Source organism: Procambarus clarkii, chromosome 13 (assembly GCF_040958095.1).
Source record: "Procambarus clarkii isolate CNS0578487 chromosome 13, FALCON_Pclarkii_2.0, whole genome shotgun sequence".
NCBI classification, from domain to species: domain Eukaryota; kingdom Metazoa; phylum Arthropoda; class Malacostraca; order Decapoda; family Cambaridae; genus Procambarus; species Procambarus clarkii.
The window spans coordinates 12,545,153-12,570,302 of record NC_091162.1 but is presented as its reverse complement, the minus strand read 5'-3'; the positions used below and the strand labels follow the sequence as shown (position 1 = coordinate 12,570,302).

The 25,150-nt window shown below is 35.6% G+C and overlaps 2 protein-coding genes across 5 annotated transcripts in view; one reads left to right on the top strand and one right to left on the bottom strand.

Moving 5' to 3' along the window:
• The first annotated feature begins 461 nt into the window (after nucleotides 1–461).
• tw (Protein O-mannosyl-transferase 2) lies at nucleotides 462–19,688 on the top strand. 2 transcript variants are annotated; one of them, XM_045740642.2, is made up of 18 exons: nucleotides 462–715; nucleotides 2,251–2,352; nucleotides 5,190–5,274; nucleotides 6,295–6,399; nucleotides 6,745–6,853; nucleotides 7,001–7,109; nucleotides 7,898–8,057; nucleotides 8,555–8,661; nucleotides 8,802–8,884; nucleotides 9,094–9,241; nucleotides 9,785–9,962; nucleotides 10,782–10,933; nucleotides 11,128–11,216; nucleotides 13,519–13,667; nucleotides 15,225–15,384; nucleotides 16,758–16,898; nucleotides 17,617–17,728; nucleotides 19,139–19,688. In XM_045740642.2, exons 1-18 carry the CDS (start codon nucleotides 483–485, stop codon nucleotides 19,242–19,244), a joined length of 2,328 nt encoding a protein of 775 aa, XP_045596598.2. In that variant the 5' UTR covers nucleotides 462–482; the 3' UTR covers nucleotides 19,245–19,688. The 2 variants fall into 2 exon arrangements, with proteins under 2 accessions (XP_045596598.2, XP_045596599.2); XM_045740643.2 differs by lacking the exon at nucleotides 15,225–15,384 and adding an exon at nucleotides 14,680–14,836.
• A 128-nt stretch (nucleotides 19,689–19,816) lies between these two features.
• The window catches only part of LOC123757186 (cuticlin-3), a 36,128-nt gene continuing 30,794 nt past the window's right edge, over nucleotides 19,817–25,150 (bottom strand). For all 3 annotated transcript variants that reach the window (XM_069323642.1, XM_045740644.2, XM_069323643.1), the window contains 5 exons: nucleotides 22,708–22,921; nucleotides 22,056–22,188; nucleotides 21,289–21,470; nucleotides 20,548–20,743; nucleotides 19,817–20,356 (listed from right to left, as the gene is read on the bottom strand). In XM_069323642.1, coding sequence (XP_069179743.1) covers nucleotides 20,208–20,356; nucleotides 20,548–20,743; nucleotides 21,289–21,470; nucleotides 22,056–22,188; nucleotides 22,708–22,921 — 874 coding nt within the window. In that variant the 3' untranslated portion in view covers nucleotides 19,817–20,207. The remainder of the gene's footprint in view (nucleotides 20,357–20,547; nucleotides 20,744–21,288; nucleotides 21,471–22,055; nucleotides 22,189–22,707; nucleotides 22,922–25,150) is intronic.

Here is a 25,150-nt window from a genome sequence, read left to right as displayed (position 1 = left end):
TTAATTTAAATACCTTAACAGTACTGGTTACATATATACTGGTTAAATATAATATTTTTTTATTTATACGGAGGACAAAAGCCAGTGATAATATTAGATGGTTGGTGTGTGTATCTGGTGTTCTCTTGTCTTCATAAGATCCCTAAATTAAGTCAAAAATGGTTTTTGAAAACTTTAGGTAATTATCGTACTCCCTCCTCAATGATATTTAGCGCAAGCACAAATTAACTTACCTAAAATAACATTAACATATTATCCTTCATTGAAGGATGCCTTAGCATATAATTGCATATAGGCTGCTACATGTATATACAATGCTGTATGCCTAAGTTTAACATAAAAACGTCATGTACAATCAGCAACTGCATTTATATTATCTTAAATAAGGCAATAACAGAAACTATGCATATGTTCGAGAGTTCATAAAAGATCATAATTTATATAATTATTAAATATGCGTTTTGCCAGGAAAAACCCTGGAGATGGTGTTGGGTGAGGTAAAGTCAGGTAATGGTGCACGTGTAATAGAGGAGCGGAGGTCTACGTCACGACTTTCTTCCTGCTCCCCTAGTCAGTCCTGCGCCAGCCGTCGAGGAGGGAGGCTCCACTCCACGTCTGCGGCTCAAATGGCTCCAAACGCTTCCAAAACTGGGAAATCCTCCCCTAAGGCTTCCCAGGGGGAGAATACGGTCGATAAAGTGTTCCTCAAGTACAGGTAACGGGAGGTGAAGTATTTAAGGTGTTCATATGTTACCTGGTCTGCCTCTCAACCTGTCAGAGAAATCTTGAACCATTGACCTCAAAAACTGCCGATCTCTATTTTGTTGAGCGATTTGCATGGGCGGCTTGTTAGTTAGAGCCTGGCAGGTTGTCCTCGTTAAGTGGTAAAGATTAAAGGCAAGTGGTTAGAGGGTTGTTAGTGGTGTAGGGGCGCCGGTAGTTAGTGTGGGTGTGGTTAAGGTGGCGCCAGTAGTGACGGCTGGCCATACTTCAGGGCACCTTTTTAATGTTTTCTGTACCTTTCATATATGTATATTTGTTTGAAAAGGAACAACTTTGAGCAGGAAGACCCATGGAGTTGTGTGTGTAGGTTATGTTCGTCTAAGTATGGCAGGTGAAGATGTTGGCATTACTGGGGTCCTTTATTACTTGATCTCATTACTAGTTATGAATAATAAAGCACACCAAATCTCGCCTTCATCTAAAGTACACATACTTTAGTGTACCGTGAGAGGTGTACTACAGTGAGCCACGGTGCAGCGTGTGGTTGTAATGACTGTGGTACTCGTGTTCTCGCTGGCACTGTACCATACTCCACCTCCTCGGTGGCTGAAGTCTCGCATAACTTGCCCTCTGTTCACTTGCATGTGTGGTCGTGTGCAGAGCTGTAAATGTAGAGGGCCAATAATGCCTCGCACATATGTGGTTGTGGTCGGGTGATCTGCGGTGCTTGCCCACACCTGATGCCTTTCCAGTATATAGTTAACTTGGTCTAATAGCTTTCACAGTATTAATTTTATTTAATGGCATTTCAGATGGTCATTGAGCAAGGGCAAAGGACTGGACTTAACAACTTTTTCATTTTTGCTGTTAATATGAAATTTAAATCAAATTTAAATGTCATTTGCTTTGACAGAAACTAAGCATTCAAATGAATTAGTATTTCATGGACCAATCTACTGATGCCAGGCAATTGCTCTTCTCTGTGCAGGAGAGAACTAGGTCAGGTGTCTTGACCTATGCTGGAAGCAGGAAATATACAGTTATTGTGAGGATGAACCATTCATGCAAACTGCATGTAGCATAAAGGAAGCAAAATATATGGGCTTTTGAACTGCCCTTTTAGGCTTCCACAATTATACTAATCAAAATATTTGCCCAGTGTACTTTCTCTTAAAATAATAAAATATAAGGCAGTTTCTCATTGAAGAACCCCCTCACGATATATAAAGATTGCTTTTATAAAAAAAAAGCACATGTGCCAAAATTACCCAAATGCATGGCTCTGCATTTGAATGTTATTTCTACTGTATCTCTTCCAAACCTACTTTTTCCTTTTACCATTAAATGTCAGTCAAGTAATGTACATCCTGTCACATCTCCAGCATCAAACATGGCTTCACATTGGTGCTAGTATTCAGTCCAGACAAGCAAAATGTAGTGCCATTATGGCTATAATAAATATATAACCTCTTTGCATTACTCAATGTAACATAATGTTAAGACCTTCAATGTGATGTTTGCTTTCAGACGCTGTGATTCTCCACAAACTTGGTGGATTGTGTTTGGTGTGGTGTGCTTGCTAGCTGCTGCCACAAGATTCTATAATGTGGGAGAACCAAAACATGTTGTGTAAGTACACTACTGAATCTTCGCATTGGAGAGTACAGTACTTTATGTATGTGTAATTTATTTTGCTGCACATCACTGCAGGCAATTTTTCAAAGTACTGTCTTGGGCAAAATTATTCATTTATTGTATTTTAAACTTTCTGAATATTTTGTTTCATATGCAGTTTTGGCATTTCCCTGTAGGGATACTTAAGTTTACACTATTCTTTGTTTGTAAGCTTGTCTGATGTCTGGAATTTTTTTATATTAGCTTGAAGCTTTTTAAAGACTATTACTGCAGACAAAGCTCATATAGTAAGAGCTTTCAGCTGTAAAATGATAACTTAGTTTTGCAATAAAGTGTAGGAAATTGTAATTTTTTTTCTCTCAAAAGAACTGTTAGACTAAAGTTTTAAATTTGGGCAGTCTCTCTTGGAGCTCTGTAATATGCAGCAGCATTTAAGTTTTCATTGTGCAACAGATTTTCCGATTCATCATAATTTTTGTTCCTCTGATAGTTCTTACAATTGTCTTTTAATGATTGCTTCAAAACTGTTATGGATTCTACACTCTAACATTAATTTTCTGCATTTTGATAGTTTTAAATTCGCAATATTTTGTACATAATTGGCAGTCGTTCATTCCACACTACCCTTGTACAGTACTCTGTCCAGTTATATGCCTACATATCCTTTCCAAACCATCTTAACCCATCACACTTGATATCCCACACACTTGCCCAAAGATGCCTCTCTTGATTGGGTACAAGGAAGTTTGTTACATTAATTTTATGGTGATAAACACTGCTTTTTGTTAAAATGTTAACAAAACTGTCCTAGTGGACAGTTGGAAAGGTTTGCTTCAATCACTGGGGAATGGGGATAAGCATGCGTTGCTAGGAGGAAAGTTGGGGGTGCGCTTTGTTGGTTCGAAATGGTCACTGGAGATGTAGGCAGGGTGACACTGCACATCCTCACTTTCACATTGCTGGCACGCAATGTTCAACCCTGTTACTGTGAACCATCCCGTTTTACTGACGTTAATGAAGGGAGTTCATAGTGTTCATTTTATTTGTTCATATGTTGGGCTGTATTATATTTAAAACCGATTTTACTGTTAATTAAAATCGGTTAGATTTTGAATTGTACAAGTAATGAATGGTGGTTTTCTAGAAATAATTGCTGTTAATATTGCATACAGTACAATAATTGATAGTTGTGCTGAGATAACCTTCCTGGAATGAAATTTTTGATACAGTTGGATAAACATTAAAATTTTGTAGTACACATGATCCTATAACTATCATGTTGCAACCAGGAGAGATGAGGCCATCACGACTAATCTTATTTCCATCAATATGCTAATCATATTGTTCAAAGTCGTGGGTCAAAATATTCCCAAATATATTGGCTAGAGCGGGCATGTCAAACTGAGGGTACCCAGAGGGCCATATGGGTCACATTTTGTTAAGAGGGCCACCCAGACAACTAATTTATGAAAAAATATCCTGCCATAATTTTATACAGTAACCATAATTTTATACATACATATTATACAGTAACCTGCCATAATTTTATACATACATATTATACAGTAACCAAATTACAGTACCCATTGTGTGGCCCGCATGTGTGCTTGCAAAAGGCTGCATGTTTGACATGCCTGTTGTAAAGAATGGACACAAAAAAAGTAATTAAAATAGCTTGTGCTCTTCTCTGCACATTCCCAAATATAAACATAAGGTGCTTAACAGGTCCACCTTGGCAATGCATAAAAATGTGTACAATTTCATCCCGATTATTTGTTAGGTTGTAACTTTAAATTTTGACAAATATTTTGCAAATGAATACTAGTACAATACAGAAGTGTTCTAGAAAAGATGCCTCCCACACACATTTATAATAGAATATGGAAAACCGATGAATATAAAGTTTTCTGAATAGCCATTAGAAAAGTATTTCAGTGTCGGCAGAATGTTTAGAGTTATTTGTCATCAGAATGCGGAAGGGTTAACACTAACATTCTGACCCGTTAGCATTTAACTGAGCATAAATGTTCAGGACATCTCTGGGTGCCACTCGGGCCAAACCTAAAATGTGTTCACTGTATCCGTAATGTTTTCTTCAGTTCTTAATACAGTACTATAAATTTGGTGTTGGTGTTTGTGAGTAAAGTTACTAAATAAAATGTGAATTGAAATTGTGCTGAATATACAAATTTGTATGAACATTGACATTCTTCATACTGTAATTCTCTGCCTTTCTCACTTACACTATTTTTCAACATAAGTTAACAATGTAGAGAAATATGCATACATTATCAGTCTGTTACTTAAACAAACAAAAAAATAACTTTTGTACTTTCCTAGGCAATTTGTGAATAGTAAAAATTCTCAAAAGCACGGTAATTACTGTCATCTTGAGTAAAAGATAGCATTGAAAAAGTGAAGATAGTTGGCCAAGGTGATCTCTGGATAGTATCCCTGATACTTTGGTTGGCCCCCCTGATAAGCTATACCCACTCTAGAGTTTAACCACCCCCTCCCACTGAAAACATAACAATGATAATCATTTAATGAAAAATGGGATTTTGGGGGGATTTAGAGATCAGTGACGCTTTTTATCATTGGAAACGTTTACTCTTGGTAATATATATGGCATTTGAATCATTGGAACACTTAAGTGTGGTGTGGAATAGCCTACCCACTGAAGCCGTAAATCCCAAAACTGTCCCTTGTGTAATTTTAAGTTTGTGACTTTGCCTTCTCCAATAATTTAGTGGTGGATAATTTTCAAAATACATACACCACACTATCAAGCAAGTGATATATATACATGTATTGTAACTTTTATTTTTCAGTTGGGATGAGACGCATTTTGGCAAATTTGGTAGTTGGTACATAAATCGAACCTTCTTTTTTGATGTACATCCTCCACTGGGAAAGGTAGGCTCTTTCAGTAATACTGTTTGCATGTGTGCTTTAGTAAGCTTTTGTGCTTTATTTATGGTAAGCTTTCACATTGTTGGATGAAAATTTTCACTTTGGATTTAGTTTTAAAATACAGTAATACTGTAATAATGTACAATATAAATGGTAATGTAAAAAATATATTGGCTCTGAGCTTTTTTCTTTAATTATTTAAATTTAAAACTGATGTATGTAACACTAGTACTGTACTGGTTTCCGAGTAGAATGTTTCCCACTTCTATTACGAGATTAAATATATCCTTAGCACTAATAGCTGAACAAAATTGCATAGTAATTTATTGAATGTTATGAGTAATCATATTTATTTTAAAGGACGAGTGTGCTTTAGTATTACCTGGATTGTACCTGGATGGATGGATTAATTTTTAGACCTTTGAGTATCTCTTTAAGTGTAATGTCATATTATCTTCAGACCTTAGATCTGCTTATAAATCTCGACTATCAAGAAATGACTTCTGGCTGCAATATAAGTTGCAAATAAGATGAATCTATTATTAGTTGTTAATTAGGAATTTGTAATTTATTGCAATTAAACATTTATTTAAAACATTACATTTGAGACAATTTTTGATTGTTTCTAGCACCCATATTTAGTTTATATTTTCCTGTCCTTGCAAGTAAACTTGAGTAAACGGTAACTTTATCTAATTTCAGTACCTGATGTCACTATCAGAATTTAATTATACAATTTTATATTGCATTGCATTCAGTAGCTTTTTAATGGAGTTTTTCTTGAGTGTTTGCAAAGCTGAAACTTAATTATAATAAATGGGACATTTTAATACGCGGCTACTTTTCTTGTCATTTCAAGGCCATTGAGATGTGGACCTCGTAATTGTAATTACGAGGTCCACGATTATAAAATTGGTAAATTAGTTTATTCTAACATTGGCATAAATGGGTACCATGCACCATCTGACCAGTTTTGCAGCCCAGAGTTTGAAGTTAATAGATGGATCTCTCTTTTTCCAACAGATGCTGATTGGAGCCTTTGGTTATTTGACTGGATATGATGGCATGTTTCCCTTTGTTAAGCCTGGGGACTCCTATGAAGGCGTCAATTATTTAGGCATGAGAGTGGTGAGTAACTCTTAAGGTGTTAATATAAATTACAAAAAAAAGTATTGTGTACTGTATATATAAAAGTGCGAGGCAATATTGTATATTTTTGTATGTTGTATTGACCATTTTAGTTAAAGTACAATACCAATTGTAATTTTATCCAAAAGCATTGCAGTGATGGTGCTTCAATCATTAACAAAGTATCCATTTTCAAAGTTTCCTTCTCCAATAGATTATCCCTTTATCCCTTCAAATGTGAGGTAGTGGTTGTTAGCTGAAGTGTTCTTGGAAAATGTGAGCTTGACTGTTTGGCATTCGATAGCATCTCTTATCTTTTGTAATGGACTGAATTATGTATTGCAGTGTTGTACAGCAATGGGAGCCTGCTTGGTGCCATTTGCTTTTGTAATTGTTTGGGAGATGACCTTCTCATTGCCTGCTGCAACATTAGCATCCTCGCTAATTTTGTTTGGTATGTGCTAATTTCTTTTTCTTTTGTACAAAAGTTGTTTAATTTGTAAATTTAGAAAAATGTTAATTTAGTACTTTATCATGAAAAATAAAGCATGCTATTCTTTATTTTGAAGCTTCATTAATCTTTTTGTTTGAAATTTTACAGATGTTGGTTTGCTGACATTGACGCAATATATTCTCTTGGACCCAATTCTACTCTTCTTTATCATGGGGTCTGTTGTGGGCATCGTGAAGTTCCATTCCCAGAGAGACAGGTGAGTACACCATTCATAGAACTATGATGAATTACTTTTAAATATTGTCAAACACAAGTAAACATTATGGTGTGTTTTGCTTAAGTTCTGATGGTTGTGCTGCAAGATTGAGCCTTTAGCATCTTGTCAAATCTTGGACTATAAATACCAATCATTAACTTGAAAAAATAAATTGTAGTCAGTTTGAAAATATAATGGTAGTAAGATGTCGCATAGTGTGTTGCTGGATCAACTAATTAAAGGTTATGGAAAAAAAAAAATCCTCAATCGAGACGCATTATAAATGGTGTAATCTGTATTTAAAGTTAGAGGTTTTAGTTTTCCCCTTAATAGAAATGGTAAAACATGCATTTTGAAATGAACTCCCTATTTTAATAAGATAGAAAAGTGGATATGGAAACTTTTAAAATTTAGTTTGTATTTCTCGTGCAAGAGAATAGCTTTCAATTATATTCCAGGCTGGTGTCCTTGTTGTAATGGTCTTTTGACTTTATCATATACTTGACAGATGCCATTTAAATTCAGCTGATTGAGCAAAACTAGATCATACAGCTTATTTCAGGTTTCTCTAATGGAATGACATTTGTTTTGCAAGTGTTTTTGAAATTATTGTATGTATTCTTTAAGCACAGGTCTGTGTTGCAAACCTTGGGATGAAACGGCCTTCTACTTTGCCGAATCTCAAAGTAGATTTATATACAGTTTCATATGTTGGTAAGTTTTCATGTATGGTATGTCTCCTTTTCCTTTACTTGTGATTTTTAAAGGAAGTAATTTGTGATCCACAGGCCATTCAGCTTCTCTTGGTGGGCGTGGTTATGCTTCACTGGATTAATGTTATCAGGATCGGTATCAACAAAGTTTGTTGGTCTCTTTGTTGTAATCTACGTAGGTTTGCACACAATAAAAAATCTTTGGGACATATATGGCGATCTTAATAATTCACTGGTAAGTTAAAAAAAATGTATTATGTAATGTTTACTTTAAATATCATAATTTTAAACGGTGCTCTAAGGATTTCATAAAGTTGTTAAATGATTTTTCTCTGCAGTGTATTTTGGAATAGCATGTGTAGGAATGTTACTTAGGAGGTTGTAGATGACATAATATGGCACATGGCTATAGCTTTCAGGGTTGGAAGTGGCTATTATTATTTTTATTAATTATTATTTATAATGTATTTTATTTTATTATATTATATTTTTATTAATTAATAATTACAATAACTATTAGTAGTATTAATAATAAATATTATAATTATAATATACTTATTATAATTATTATTGATAATTATTAGTATTATTTATTAATCTTAATAATTATTCTTAATAATTATTAATATTAATAATTTTATTATTTTTCTTGATAATTATTTATTATTCTTGATAATTATTCTTAATAATTATTGATATTCGAGTGGATTGTATTGAAATTTAATATTACAGATCTACGTGGCGAAGCACTTCTTAGCTCGTGCTTTGGGTCTCATTGTCCTGCCAGTGTTTCTCTATTTTGTTTACTTCTTCATTCACCTGACTGTATTATGCAGAAGGTATATTATAATATCCAAGTTTTAGACTGATAATATAGGAATATACTGTAATAAAGATTTTGCAAGAGGTATATTAAATGTAAAGGAAAAAAAACTTGTATTTTTAAGTTAAGGTTTTATCTTTTGTCTAACATTTTCAGTGGCAATGGTGATGGTTTCTACAGCTCTGCATTCCAGTCACAGCTGGAGGGAAACTCGCTCTATAATGCAAGCATGCCTCTTGGTGAGTTGTCATTTATAGATAGTATTAAAGTAACAACACGAGCTACTGCTGGGCAAGTTAGTGCCTTGGTTGGTTATCATATTAAAGATTTATCAATGGTATTTCCCCAGTTAAGGGAGATGAGGCAACTCTATTGCCTGTGAATGTGGCACAGTCTTGTATAGTACACTAATATAAACTAAAGTTTAATTCATTTTAATTCGGCACAGAACTCGCATATGGAGCAGAGGTGTCGCTGAAGAATACCCGAACAGGTGGTGGGTATCTGCATTCTCACATCCATTTGTATCCTGAAGGCGCTGGAGCTCGGCAGCAGCAGATAACAACATATTCTCACAAAGATTTCAACAACAAATGGTAAATGCTTGGAATTTTGGATACCCCTTATGCTAAGCTGTAAATTGCTTCAAGGTATGTTTATTCAGAGGCTTTGGGGTCGTGCTTTTCAAGGAGCATCTGGAACATCTGTTCACAATTTTGTTTGTTGTTGTTGGTAATGATTGTTGATGATGGTGGTTGTTATTGAAGGTTGGTCATTGATGGTTTTTTTTTTTTTTTTTTTGACAAAAATCTTAGTGGGTTGTTTAGTGTCGTGTATACAAGCAGCTTGAAGTTAGAATAAGTTTGTATTTTGGTTAACCACTGTACTGCACACCTGGTTTCGGCAAAAACATTTTAGTGCAATTGTTACACATTTTTGTCTTTTATAAATGTTCAGGTAAAGTTAAATGTCAATGTTTCCAAACTCGACTATTTCCATTTAAAGAGAAATTAAAGCATTAAACCGCATTAAAATATAGCCTAATTGAAAAAAAAAAAGCACAACTTTCAGAGCGCCTAAGGGTGTCTTGCGCAGTGCAGTGGTTAATTATGGATATATCATTGTGGTTTTTGTTGCAGGCTTGTGAAGAAATGGAATGAAGAGCCTGGCGATTGGGAAGATGATGACCCTGTAGAGCTAGTTAAGAATGGAGATCTTATTCGCCTTGAGCATGTCCCCACTGGTAGAAATCTTCATTCACATCGTGAGCAGGCCCCTGTTACAAAGCGTCACCATCAGGTTACTGGATATGGCGAAGTGAGTTAAACATTGCTCTTGTGTGTTGTCTTGAGAGACCCCTATATACCCTTATTTTGGGGTTTTCTTGTGCACCATCCCTGAGGTGAATCAGACAAGTAGATTCATGAAGCACCTTGCATAATTTAAATTTTTTAATTTGTAATGCTATTTTCTTTGAATTATTTTTGTGTAAGTGGCAAATGTTTACTAGGGTAAAAAGTTTGTAGTAATATTATTGCAATAACACTGAAACTGGATACTTGCTTGCTTTGTGATAAGCCAGTGGAAGAATAAATCGACAAGGGTCGTGATGAGGGTTCAAACCCCGGGATGTTCCCAGAAGCTGCCTTAGTCGACTAGGCCATGTCATGGAAAAGAATTGCAACCAGGCATTCCACTGAATTCACACGGATCCTGCAGCCTCTCGGACACAAACTAGGGTTTTACACAATTCCCCCATGCACTTGGGGCCCTTGTGGATTTGTTCATATGATGCATGATTTCTGCATGTGATTTCTGTATGTATTGAAGTGAGGGCGAAGAGGTAGAACAGCCCAGGTGCATGGGGAAATTGTGTAAAATCCTGGTTTGTGTCTTGGAGAGGCTGCAAGATCCGTGTGAGAGCAGTAGCAGTAGCACTCCCGGTTATAATTCTTTTAATGTCATGGCATAGTCGATTTAGGCGCATCTGGGATCATCATGGGTGAAGTTCGAACCCCTCATCGCGGCACTTGTGCATTTATTCATTTGATGCATCACGCTATTGTGATTTTGTGTATCTTGTAATGTTTTAAAAATAATGGCAGATGTTCAATTTTGAAGCCATTTTTCTTTCAGAATGGTGTAGGAGATGTGAACGATGTATGGCGTGTGGAAGTGGTGAAGGGTGAAGAGGAGGAAGTGGTGAAAACGGTAGTTCACAAGATTAGATTGGTTCATTACCTGGTTGGCTGTGCCCTTATGTCGCATAACAAACAGTTGCCTAAATGGTAAAGCATATACTGAATTTTAGTCATTACATATTGCCAAAATATAAAGATATTGGAAATAATGATTCAAAATTGGCTTCCTTATTTTTGAGGTGCATAATAAATTAACAATCAAAATAATTTATTAATGAACTATACTGTAAAAATTTTTTTATAGACATTTTATTAATACCTGATGTACTCTTTGAACCCAGGGGCTTTGAGCAGATGGAAGTGACATGTAACCCAAATGTGCACGATTCTAACAACCTGTGGAATATTGAAGAAAATGTGTTCCCAAAATGTAAGTGTACTTGTACATAAATGAATGTCACATTAGTGACTGCCAGTTGTAGCTGATGACTTGAGCAATTACCGAGTAACTTTAAAGTGTAGGTATCCACCACGATGTGGAGATTACCTTCGTGCACCTTGGCATTTCTTTGCAGTTCTTGTCTTTATTTGTTTCAAAACTTTGACATGTTAAAAGTATATATTCCTCTCTGAAGTGCTTGTGAAACAGGATGTGCAATATTCAGTACTTTATAGAGATGAGGTGAAGTAAAGAATTTACAGGAAAAAGGCTCGGTTTAGCAAACTTGAAGCCAATGGTATGAGGTGTAAGATTGGTATAATTTTTTTTTTAAATCATAGTTTACCTGGTTGCGCGTTGTTTACTGCCTATCTGATGCATTCAAAGGGGGGAATTTTTGTGACCAACCCCAAGCGTTTCTCACTAATGACAAAATATTAGTTTGCTATTTTCAAAACTATTTGCATGAGATGGATATAAAAAAGTATGTAAATAAATGTGCACAAGTACTGTATGAACTAAAACTATTAAATAAGGTGTTAGGTGCCAGGTGCTGTCGAGAAGGGGAACCAATGTTGGACGTGCCACATTTGCCAAATGTTTGTAAATTTCTACATTGTGTAGTTATGTCTTTATTTTTTTCTTTAAACTTAAATGTTTGCAAGCTTCATATAGCTGTAGGAAGAATGGATAAAAAGGCTTAAATTGTAGTCAATAATGTGTGAAGGTGTGCTGTAATTAGAGCGGAGCCCTATGCTCTAGTTCTTGGACCGATTTCCTATTAATAATGTCCGCCTGATTGTATTGACATGAAACTATTTTTAAAGTAATTAAGCTTGGTTATTGAATTTGTTGTGTGCATGTTATATCTTAAGCCTCATTATATAGACCTAAAACAAAATGGCACTGGAAAATGATCATGAAACTGGTTCCTGTTGCTCTTAAGCAATGTACCCAACCACTTGGGGTGGACGGTAGAGCGACAGTCTAGCTTCATGCAGGTCGGCGTTCAATCCCAGACTGTCGGTGGTTGGGCAACATTCCTTTTCCCCTGTCCCATCTCGACCCCTTCCCAGTGCTAGTTGTAATGGCTTGGCGTTTTCTCTTGATAATTCCCTCCCTCTTAAGCAATGTAGTTCAACTATTTTAAAATTTACATTTGTCTACAGGCAGGCATTGGTTTAGATTGTTCCTCTTAAACTGTAAATATAAAACATCATAAATCAAACTTAAATATAGAAAAAATAGTGCAGACATCCAGAAGTCCATTTTTGTCCTGCTGTATAAAACCTATTTAAACATCGGTAATAAATGCTCCCTTTACTTTGAAACCACATCTATACAAGAGAATTGTCTGGGTCCAAAGTTGGAGGCCATACTCTTTGATAGCCCTGCAAATTTTGGGGGCAAAATTTGCAGGGTAAATGCACTTGGTTATGGGACAGACCTTAGGCTGGTTATCTTGAGATGATTTCGGGGCTTTTTAGTGTCCCTGCGGCCCGGTCCTCGACCAGGCCTCCACCCCCAGGAAGCAGCCCGTGACAGCTGACTAACACCCAGGTACCTATTTTACTGCTAGGTAACGGGGGCATAGGGTGAAAGAAACTCTGCCCATTGTTTCTCGCCGGCGCCTGGGATCGAACCCAGGACCACAGGATCACAAGTCCAGCGTGCTGTCCACTTGGCCGACCAGCTCCCCAATAGTTGGTTGGAATAGGTTTCGGTTAAATGCTTTAAGAAATATAGCATATAACACCCTCCCACTTTCCCCTAAACAATTTTCATGAAATCAGGAAAGTGATCTGTTGAATTTGAAGTTTTGTGTCCATTGCCTGTACAATTTTGATTTTCTCAAAGGATATACTGTATATATACTATAAATGTGGATAGATGGATAGGTAATGGATAGATCTGAGAGACCTGGGCAGAGCTGGGTATCCTCCTAGTACAGAATAAAATGAGTCCAGACAGGTATGTGCAATCATGCAAGAAAATAATCCCTCCCAAAAAGTTCATAAACACAATGTGGAAAGTGGGAGTTGGTATTCTGCCAAGAATGTGGTAAACCTGTGAATTAGTGTAATGTCCTTGTTCATTCACTTGACTTGTAGCATAAAAATGTATTCCTGCATTTCAGAATTTTATATAAAAAACTTACTTGCATACCAGCAAATCAAATACAGCATATGTATATGTATAAAAGGGAGTGAAGCATTTAGTCTACAATCGGACAAGGGTTTTAGTTGACCTAGAATGTTTTGATGTTTTTTTCCTAACGTGTTTTCTTTTTCAGTACCCAACTCGAGTTTTGAGATCTATGGTCCAAACTTCTTGGAGAAATTCCTAGAATCTCATACGGTTATGTTCCAGGGCAACTCTGGCCTCAAACCCAAAGAAGGAGAAATAACTTCTCAACCTTGGCAGTGGCCAATTAACTTCAAGGTTTGCATATTTTCTGTTATAACAAAAACAGCCGAGTAATTTTAGTTGTTAGCTCTTCAATGTATTGTAGTTTAGAAATGAAAAGTTTGAACTGCTATTTGCATCATGGTATCCTCACTTAAGGAGGTAACAAAAGCTTGTAATCCTTTTTAATAAGGACTTGGTAAATGATGAGCCTTAGCCGTACACTAGTTTCTTTGCTAATGTACCTGCAAAGATTGGTCTACCTTAAGTATCAAGATAAAGTTGTAGCATAAATTGCATGCCTAATAAGGGTATGTAGATGTGAAAGGATTGTGCTAGTGTCCTGAAATTTAAAATATTGTTTAATCCTATCATTTGGATTTATTATGGAATGAATTAAAGTAGAATAATGACTTTGGAACACTGCATTGTTTAAAGTGTAGGCCCAAAGTTTGACTTTGGTAGAGCCTCACATGTTCAGATAGGCCTATTGCAGTTTTATAAATTTGTATTAATTTTTTTGCCTGATGAAATTGGCTTTTTGACAGTTTGATAGTGATATGAGCACTTGAGCTTGTAAAGTTATCTCCATACCGAGCCTACGTACCATATATTATACTCGTAGACCATTCAGCCAGAACTGGTAGGGCTCTGTTACATATGAACTGTGCAAGAAGTACAAATTAAAATATCCCTTTACGATAAAAAAAAAATAAAATCTCTGAGTATAGAATTTTACCAGTCACAAGAATAATATACATTAAAGAATATGAATTGTGGGTATATTTGTTCAGATAAATTGAGGCCGAGTGGATATTTTAGAATACCTTGTTCAACAGAAAGTTCTTTCCACCAAATTTAGTAGTGTTCACCTATAATTTGTAAACTTGAAGCTCCATGGTTTATAGCTTCCAGTGTCTTAACTGTTTCCTACAATACTTTTCCATCCTTGCTGGGGATGTCTACCACTGCTAGTTGAAAATGAGAAATAGGCATGATATAATTTTGGTTGCCTGCATATGACTTTAACCTTCTGCTTGCATTTTAGGGACAGCATTTCTCAGGTGGGAAGCCTCGCATTTACCTTCTAGGGAACCCGGTAGTATTCTGGGGCAACCTTGTGGCTTTAGTATGTTACCTCACACTCAGCATCTGGAATTCATTTCAAAATAAGAGGGGCTATTACATCTCTCCAGGTGTTAGAGGTAATAGATATCAGTGGTAATATAGTATTGTAATGCTTTAATGTAGCATGAGTTTGCACATAAAGCTTTGCATGCTGATACATGTGTATGCAGCACGATTTATTTTGGAGTTTCACTTTTTGTAGAATATTATTTGCTTACGTTTTACAAATCAACATTGCAATTTTTTAGGAAAATTTAACTGGTGTTCTACATCTGTTCATTAACTGAATGTCGCTTGTCCCTTGACCTGCCTGGCTTTGTTATTGAACAAGAGTTTTGTATTTATTATCCCACTTTTAATAATTTATTGCTATCACCTGCTGGTAAGTACTGTAGTAGTGTAGTATTGTTATTGTGTGTAAATTTGTCTTAATAGTTTTGTGTGATGTTTGTCGTATTTGTTTAGGGACAATGGTTTTCGGCAATTGATGGCTTCAAGGTGTACCTTCTTGGTAACCCCATCATCTGGTGGGGCAACTTGCTTGTGATGGCTGCTTTCGTGCTCGTCTATTTCTACCATGCTTACAGGACACAAAGAGGAAATGTGGATGATGCTGAAACCCAAGGTAGGTTTAAGTAATGTAACATTACAGATTGTCCAGTAGGTGTCTCAAATTTATTTTGAATTTAAGGTGTAAATATTCAATATCTTATAATTAATTTGAGTATCTTAAGAATTGGGTTTGCACTGTCTTGCAAGACTTGGTTCTCATTTTAAAAATCCTACAGTATTAATTGCTGGGCATGTTTGTGGTGTTGTAAATTAAAGATGTACCATGTGTTCTTTTGACACGTTAACTTTTTTGTAAATGTAGTTTAGGAATACTGTAGTAATATAATTATTAGTACTGTATTATTAACCATCTCCATATGGTGAGTATCACTGAAAGTGACCCCAAACAATTCTAACAATGCAACTAAATGCATGGTTAAAATGACCTCGTGTATTTAAAAAATTTCACTACAGTATTAATATTGTAAATAGTTGGGACTCGTCAAGCAATTTTGAGGTTAAAGATTTGTGAATGTTAAAACAACTTAGCCTTTCATTAATGCTTTGACTAGTTCAAAAAATTATGAACAAAATCTTTGATTTGTAAAAGTGATGCATTGCTGGATAAAAAAATTCAAATTCCATTTGTGAAAATAGAATTGAAGATTTTATGGAAAAAACAGAAATGTACTACAGTTGTGGACAAAATCAAATTGCACTATACAAAGGTACTTATCAACTTCCCCACCACAAATACTTCTCTCCCTCCCATGCTGTGCATGAAATAGTACTTATAATTCTTGCAATAACAAATTGGTGCCAATCCTTGTTCTCTTGAGACGACTGTCTTTTATGAATATTAAAGACTAAGTTAGGGCTCTAGATGTAGATAATCTGAAAAGCAAGAGATGGAAGACAAAAAGGAATACTATCGCTGATGTGGCGTTCAAAAGTTAATAACGGCAATCTTATCAGTCTTCCTCGTGTGGATAATTTCTTGTAGTTAATATAAGCATTTTATTTCCTCTATTAATCCCTTTCTTTACATATTCATAATTGCAGAGTTTGTTGAATAATCATGTTAACTTGATAAAATGTGTGAATCCTCTCCCCTTGTGCTTTAAAAAAAAAAAAGGTGTAAATTCACATTATTCAAACTCTGGCAAATTGAGGATTCACTAGTGTAATTTATCAATTGCCAAACAATAAAGTATTAGGGTGTTGTAAAAGGATTGTGAGCATGATAATTTGGCATAAATCCTAATCTTCAAATGTGGCATAATGGAATATTTTACTATCGTGGACATTAAATTTAGTTTGTCTTAATTATGTTTATGAACCATTTTCAGTTACCTCAATGTACTCCCCTCCCCCACCATCCTTTTTGTTTTTTAATATACAAAATTAAAGATTCTTAGTTTCTTAAAAATCTAAAATATTGTATAGCTCGTCGTGACAAGACGCTAGAAGCATGTGGCTGGCTGGTGTTGGCATGGAGTCTCCATTACTTGCCATTCTATGCAATGGGCCGTATCCTGTACTTCCACCATTACTTCCCAGCTCTTCTTTTCTCGTCCATGCTTACTGGTAAGACTTTTCTGGTACTTGAGTAGGTATACAGTTCGGTAAAACTGACCTAAAAGTTAATATTTTATGTAATTTTCATGTTATGATTTGGTAATGTTGGATATCAGATGAAAAGTTTTTCAAATTTAAAGTTGTCCCTGTTTCAAATGCTGCAAAATTTGTTTGCATTTATAAGTGTTTAATATTGAGACAGTATTTTCAGTGTAGTTTATAGTTTGTATTTGAGCTTGCATTTTGCCAGATACTGTATATATTGGCTGCTTCAAATTTGAAGGATTATTGGACAGTTTGGCATAATTTCTATAAAACCTTGAGTAAAGGATGCCCCAAGCTTCATATAATTAATGACGACCCCTTTCCATTTTTCATGGGGTTGGGAGGCATAAGTTTCATCTTGCCAGTCGACTGCAGCAATGCATTTCTGGCCAAGTTCGTAGTACAGTATTTCCATTTTATTTACCTCCCATGGCAGGTACCTTGCCTGGCAGGGGTCCTCCATACCGAACTGAGGACTGGAGGTGAAGCAGTGCCAAAGCTGCCTGGTTTTGCATTTGATTGTGATTTTTTAATGTAATTAAATTTGAAGTACGCACTTCAACTCAAAATTTGCAAGTCTCTTCCAGTTATAGTCACACTGAAAATGCTTGGCAAAAGTTAACTTTTCTTGCATAATGTAAATGTGTAAAATGATTTGCCTAATATATTTAAACTTTTTCAGGTGTTATAATTGATTATTTGCTAGAGTCCCTGCCCAGCATGGTTCCTCATTATCTATCATCATCAGTGTACCCCTGGCTTACTGGGTTATTCTACTCTACTTTAATTTACAGGTGAGTGAAAAAGTGGTCAATTTTTTTTTTTTTTCTGCTGCAGAGCTTTACCAAATTTACGACATGCATAATTGACTAAACTATTTAGAGGTATTATTAAATTCTGGAGAATTTGAACCATAGTGAGCCAGTTTGTAACTGGCGCATTTTGTGGGGGCAGAGTAAATGGCAAGAGCAGTTCATAAAAATAAAATAGGAATAATAGGTATGCTAAAAGATTAGTTATGTAGAAAAAGAATAAGATGGAGAAAATTACATGCTAATTGGAAAATGGGAACCTCTTTTTGTAAACTTGGGGAAATGGAGCAAGTAGACTGGTGGGAGAACGTCGGTGATAAATATGGAAGATTTTTACGTATACAATAAATTGCCAAGAATATTTTGAAAAGTCTAAAGGGTACCTCTAATGAGGTGCTAATGTGAATAACTGAACATATTGTGAGGAAAATGGAATAGATGACAATTGGTGAAACTGAAATGTGAAGTGGTTGTAGGTGTAGATAAAATTAAATGTTAGAGGAAATTAATGTAGGAAAAATTGGCTATTACCATGGAAACACAAACCGAAATTCTCTTTTCCGCTTGTTACAACTTTATTACAAGTTCTTACATCTTGGCTTAACGTATTTATGACGTATTAGAATGTTACAACTTGCTATATTGGTTGTTATAGCTGGTTAGATGTTAAAACTTGTTTGAACGTTGTACCAACGTCGTAGTTTCGGTGTGTGTTTGGCGGGTAGACACGTGATAGTGGTGCTGTACCAGAGTATTTGAGAAAGTGAATACAGTAAGATTTAAGGCAGTACCTTAACAAGTGTAGTGAGCAAAATATGGCAGGATAGTGATTGGAAGAGTTGTAGAAAATTACTAAGGAAATGATCAGTGATGAAAGGTAGGTTGTGGAGATGGAAGAGTATGTACATCAGCCATGCGTAGAATTTTAAAGTGTACATGGAATATTGACTTTAAAGGAGCATATGATATTCAACAGGGACTATGGAGTGGCAGCACAAAATGGCAAAGCTGTAGTTAGCAAAGTGCTAACTACAGAGGTTCTTTATAGGAAATAATGCATGTGCAAGAGTTTAAGTGGCTCATTTTATTAATGTACAGGGTACGTTTAATTTCTATACCTAGACTGCTTTCCCATCTTATGGATGACTATTTCACACTTGTATGATAAGGTTTCTAAGTGTGAATTCAGTGTCAGCTTTTTAGTTTGAACTTCAGTAATACACAGCCATTAATTTCATTTTGTAGTGGCAAGATAGTGAAAGAGAATTGACACATTGAAGTCAAGGACCTCTTGTTCTGCCTATCGCTGTTGAACTTTCCTTGGTTTTGACATTAGGTAAAACTTGTATTGAACATGCTCAAATATTTTAATTGAATGTTTCTTTGTTGCAGTTTCTACCTATTTGCACCACTTGCATACGGAATGCACAACTTGGACCCAAGTTTTGAAAACAGCACTGTCCACCAGATTCGTTGGTTAGATTCTTGGGAATTCTAAGAATCTTTCGTGCATGATAGCAAGCCAAAATATTTGCTTTCCATTAGTGAAATATTTGTCTCGTATGCATTATCAAGGCCTTGAATTTTTGTTATGCATGTAAGTATAACATTTAAAATGATCCCACACTTGTGTACATTAGTTATCAATTTTGTTGCAAACTGTTCTCAAAGTTGCAACTACAGCTATAATTTGTGCAAATTTAGAATTTCTTGTGCACTTCTAAATGATTGCAGTCCTCTTCATGTTTATTAAAAGGGCCGAAGATATACTTTACACACAAGTAGTGAAAATTAAAATTTATCATGATAGTGGTAATTTTTTAGGTTTTTGGTGAATGGCCTTTTGTAGTTATTATAGCAATATATACTTGTTTCCTTGATGTTGTTGGTACTTGTTAAATTCAATATTTTTATACAATTTATAATAAAGTATACCGAGTTAGCCAGATATTATTTGCCTATTGTAGAATAAATGCGAGAAAAGGCTTTTCAGACTTGAAAAAAAGTAAACATTTAACTTTTTGCAGTATGACATGCACAGGAGTTTTGCCTTACTAATGACCATCAAAGTTGTACAAAATGCATTTTATTTGGATTTATTCTAATACAAACATTAGTGCCAAATAATCCAAAAGCGATAGGTGGTGGTCACTGGGGCCAAATTGTATCTGTTCAGAAATGATGGGTAATGAAGAGCCTAAGAATCACTATCAACAGTGATTAATAGTTCCTAATTTATACCATACACATGAAATGAAACAACTTCCTACCAAGCTAGAAATTATCGCTTAAAGCTTTACAGCTTGGTGCAAATTACAGGCATGGAATGTGACCATAAACAATGGTTATTCAAAGAGGGAACCAGCCCAAACCGACATGTACCATGGAACCAGCCCAAAAAATACTGTATTGAGAATGATCAGGTTGGCAGAGAATTGGTCTGTTGTATCCTCAGAAATCATCAGAACATTGGTTTACCCTGTAACTGTTTGCTGAGGACATTGATCTTGTGCACCAAGAAACATGAAAGCGTCGAGAGAACAAACACAACACACAACAATCCGGTTACTCCTACTAGAATAGTAGAATTTACCCAACATATTTCTCCGCCTGTTGAGAGAAAAAAAATACATTAAAATAATTAGTTGGCTAGGCAGTATAACCTGAAACAAATTGTCTGGTTATTGCACTTAACATACACAACTAAAGAGATACATATAATAATTTACTATTCGAGAAAACGGCAAGGAAATTTTTCAAATTTGGTGCGAATATTAGACATGCAGTTTGCATTGACTGACCAGTAAGCTGCTGTCTAGAAACCACGACTACGCCACGCTGGAGCTCGACAACAGCTGATGGAGGTGTTGAGGAGGGCTCTTGACGTTTTTTCCTAGATGGGTAAGGTCCACCACTACAAGGTTCGGAGCATTCTCCTTCACACACCTCAAGATGGCAGGAGATGAGAAAGTCGGGGCTTTCTCCAATGCGGAAAGCCTGTGTAAAGTTAAATGTGGTACTGTACTTTCATGCAGTATAAAGACAATCTCACTGACCCAAAATAGGGACCAAATGAATCTGGATTCAATGGTTCAAGAATAAGTACTGTAGACTAAAAAGCTTTGCTGCCAAATAAAATTTGAATGTAGTTTGTGCCACCCTCTCATCTTGCTTTGTGTTGTACAGCAAATTCATTAAACATTTTGGCATCTTCACCTATGTGTAAGATGCAGTAAAAATAACCTAATTTCAAGACCACCTAAGGGTGTTATGAGAGTATATTCCTTCCTGCTTACCTATGGCCACCCATCAGTAACTGGGGGGTGGAATAAAAGACTAGGTATTATCTTCTAGTAGCAAACATGACGGAATTATCTAGGTGTAAGATGTTGTGCCTAAATTTCCCTTAAGTTGTTATTGAAGAGAAGGCAGTATCTACATAATATATTTTTATCAAATATGCTTCCACACTTTGAAAATCTATAAATTAAAGCCACTTTTGTCCATGCAGTAAATTTAAAATGTCTAGGTAAACATTCTACCTTTAGGTAAGAATACAGCATAAGGTCAGCCTCTATGCCATTCGTATTTCTTGTCTTTGAAAACTGTGTCAGGAGATCCGGTCTTCTCACACAACCACGGGAGTCCAGCAATTCCACTGTTGTACCCCCTGCAGAGCTTGCATTGCATGAGATCACATTTGCGTCCATCTTTTGTGAAGGATCTGCAATGATATTGACCAATTGTAAAGCCAAAAAAAAAAATTATTTATAATTTATATTTTATGATATTGTAATTTGTAGTGTAATACAGAATAACTTTTAGGATACTGAAATATTATACTAGATAATGTGTTTTTGGTGAATGAAATGTGGTAATGGTACTTCCATAATATTGTGAACAATACTACAAGAATGTGATTCATAAACTATAGGTATTTTATTTGTCAGGGGCACACACTATCTAGGCTTCTATTGAGGTCTCCATAAGGTTGAATTACTTGCCATCCACAGGGTGTAACACCACAACAGTTGCCTAACTCCCAGGTACCTACTTACTGCTAGGTGAACAGATGCCCCTATCATTTCTGTTCTGCCCGGGAATCTAACCCAGGATCCCAAAAGAGTAGGTAATGAAGCCAACTGTACTAAAAGACCCTCATTATTGAAGCTTTATCCTTTATCAGCTTTAAAAAGGCTGTTCTTGTAGGACTTTTTTTTTTGCTAAAGAAAATTTCCTAAGCATTTACAATATTTTTTCTTAATTCTACTGTACATAATTTGTATATGAAAATTAAAATTAGTATTACCTTGGACATAAATAACAACAGAGGTATCATCACCCATGTAGACATAGCCAGTAGCAGGACTCGAAAAGGGTCCCGACCCTCGTTGGATCTCCATAAGTGTGTTTACTGACCGAGAATCCAACTCTATAGGTACCTAAAGGAGAGAGATGCCCACTGATGTAATAACATGTTATAGAAGGGCAATATAATAGGCCTCTGTATTTTGCATGTGAAACCATTTTATACACCTGCTCTTTTAGTGATTGTTAGTACAATATGAAAAAGGTAAAAGTATTTCCTAGCTAGCTATGTAAGTACACAGTATGTAACCCTTCATATAGTCTCGGGTAGCTGCATAAATGCAGATGCACTTAATTATGATTTACCTGTTCTCATTTTCAAAAGTAAAATTTAAATTCTTCTGCGTCAGTGGCTTTGCATGAATGTAAAAATACCAAGCTTATGTGATCTTTCCCCATATCCATTGTACCTTCTTGCAAATAAATTATATTAATTATTTGTTTGAAAATTAATTAAAGATGGATTTTTTAAATACAATATGTACTGTGTACACTGCTGTGAAGAATTATCGTACACATAGTATAACACTGAAAAGACTTTCATATTGCACTTTGAAATTTAACAGCAAAATAAACATTAGTGTTTTACTTGCCTTCAGGGGCTCGTAAACTTTAAATGGTGTGAAGCTGACACTTTTCTGAATAGTGTGTTGCCAAGTGCAACGAATGGCACGTGCCGTATCCCACACTTCTTGGATGAGGACGTCATTCTGGATGATGATAGTGTTCTCAAAGTACATATCACGGTCTGGTGTGGCCATGTCCAACTGACCAGATGTGCCACAGTTGTCTATGGGTACGTTGAACCTGTACAGAAACAATACAAGATTTAACACTGAACCTGTGTAGGCATGAATAAGATGAACAATGAATCTTTAATGCAATAAAATTGACACTGGTGGCAACAGAATATCAAATACAAGAAATAGGCTTAATTCATGAAATTTCATGTACAGAGTGCTGTACTGTATTTTGCTTGTTTAGTACAATAAAGTTAAATAATTTTGCCCTCATTTACCTGCATTGAATCTGTTTTTATTTGTATTAATACAAATTATGGAAAACTATTCTTCACAAAAAATATTTGTTCAGTGACGAAGTATTTCTACATTCCAAAAAGGATCCAGATATGAGTATAATACATTTTAGTCCATCCAAGGCTAATAAATTGACATTAAATATTCAGTATTGTACATGTATTGCCTCTTGTCTGTGCTGATCAATGGTGCTAGAAGGTGTACATTAAGGTTTTAATAGTGTTGTGTGTCGTGCTTTTGTGTCCTTTGGGATGCCATATTAAAGCAATTATGGAGACTACATATTTCAAGTAGTACTACACTTCATGTACTCAGCAATATTGGAAGATATTATTGGGCTGTACCCAGATTTTTGCTAATGGAGGCTAATAGATCAGCCTTACACTACATGTTCTCACCTGATTTTTAGTCAGAGTTAATTTGTATTTATATTGAGGCAGATATTTTCTCCCTTGATTCCATGTCTTGACTAACCATCCTGTGAGATAGGAATATTATATGAACTTGTAGCTAGTTTTTGATCTACACTGTGTAGTCTTTCATATAGAATAAGGTAGCAGCACACTGCTGTGTATACCTAAGCGTGTTAAAAAAAATGTAACATGAGCTAAAGTAGCATTCCTAGTACTCGGGTAATGAAGAGGGGGGAGGAGGAAGGAATTATCATGGGAAAGCACCAAGCCATTACGACTATATTGCACTGGGAAGGGGTCAGGATAGGGATTTGGGATAGGACGGGCGAAAGGAATGATGCCCAACCACTTGGACGATCGGGGATTGAACGCCGACCTGCATGAAGTGAGACCGTCGCTCTACCATCCAGCCCAAGTGGTTGAAGTACACTTGCAATTCACTACGAACTTTTCTCGAGCATTTAAAAGTGTGTTTGTAATCATGGTAGTAAAATTATTGATAAACTCTTCAAAATAATAAAGTCATAAGGTTTATTTAACTATTGCTATTGAAAAGATAAAAAAAAAATGTATATGGAGAAACGTTTATAATTTTCTTGTAATAAAACGCTTGCAGTCCCATGTTGACAAATGAAGCTACATTTAGTACACCGAAAATATAACTAAAATTACTTCTTAAACAACTTTATTTACTGTTAGCCATTAAGCGACAGCAGTGTATCGTAAATAAGAGACCGTCCTTGAGTGGCTTGTTATCGCATTGTTAACACTATACAGCCACGTCCAGAGAGAATGGTGTTAAGGACAATAGCAGACGATGTGGCCACAATTAATGTAAGTAAACATTCATTTATTCGCAATAGAAGACGGCCTCATACCAAGTAATTCCGACGATACGTATTTGGTCAGCAGTTTATTGGTGGTTTTGGGGGAAAAACATTCACGTTTAAAAAACTATTAAAGGCAAGCTTCACACTGTCTTGTTAATATTCACCAGCATTATTAAGTTTTAGTGTTGGGTTCAATGCCTATCAACCTGTAGAGGGGTTTAAATACCACCACAACACATTACTGACCAACCAGCAAGTATATTTTAGTCCTCAATATAGTTTAGGACTAAAGTAAACCATATACACCGAGATGAGTATAGCTCAGTGTGTATATATATCCCTGGTCAATGCCAAAATTATTGTTCGTGTTGTGTAATGCACGTCCACCTTGTTTGTCAATGATGCCAAAATAAAATAACAATAAAATAATACATATAAATTAACATATTAAACCTCATAACCTATCCCCCCCCCAAAAAAAAAAAAAAAAAAACTACTGTATATTCTTCCGACCTCTGCGCCCGTCCAACAATAAAATAATGTGTAAAGAATATTTTCTCCAAGGGAACGGCTCAAAAGTTCAAGGTGGGAAACAACTTTAAAGCTATATAAGCGACTAGCAAGAATCTGTGTTTAACTTCAGCAATGTTGTATCAAATTCCAAACAAAAAAGAACTTTCCACACACAGCTTCTAATATAAATAGGCCTAAATGCTCAAGAATATGCATATAGTCGACTGAAGCTTGAGATAGACC

Bases quoted from the DNA above. Each gene is read 5' to 3' on its own strand.
- tw (XM_045740642.2), top strand. From the start codon at position 483: ATGGTGTTGGGTGAGGTAAAGTCAGGTAATGGTGCACGTGTAATAGAG. The intron at 2,353-5,189 runs GTAAGTACACTA...TTTATTTTTCAG, and splicing joins GGAGAACCAAAACATGTTGT to TTGGGATGAGACGCATTTTG. The intron at 8,662-8,801 runs GTATATTATAAT...TAACATTTTCAG, and splicing joins CTGACTGTATTATGCAGAAG to TGGCAATGGTGATGGTTTCT.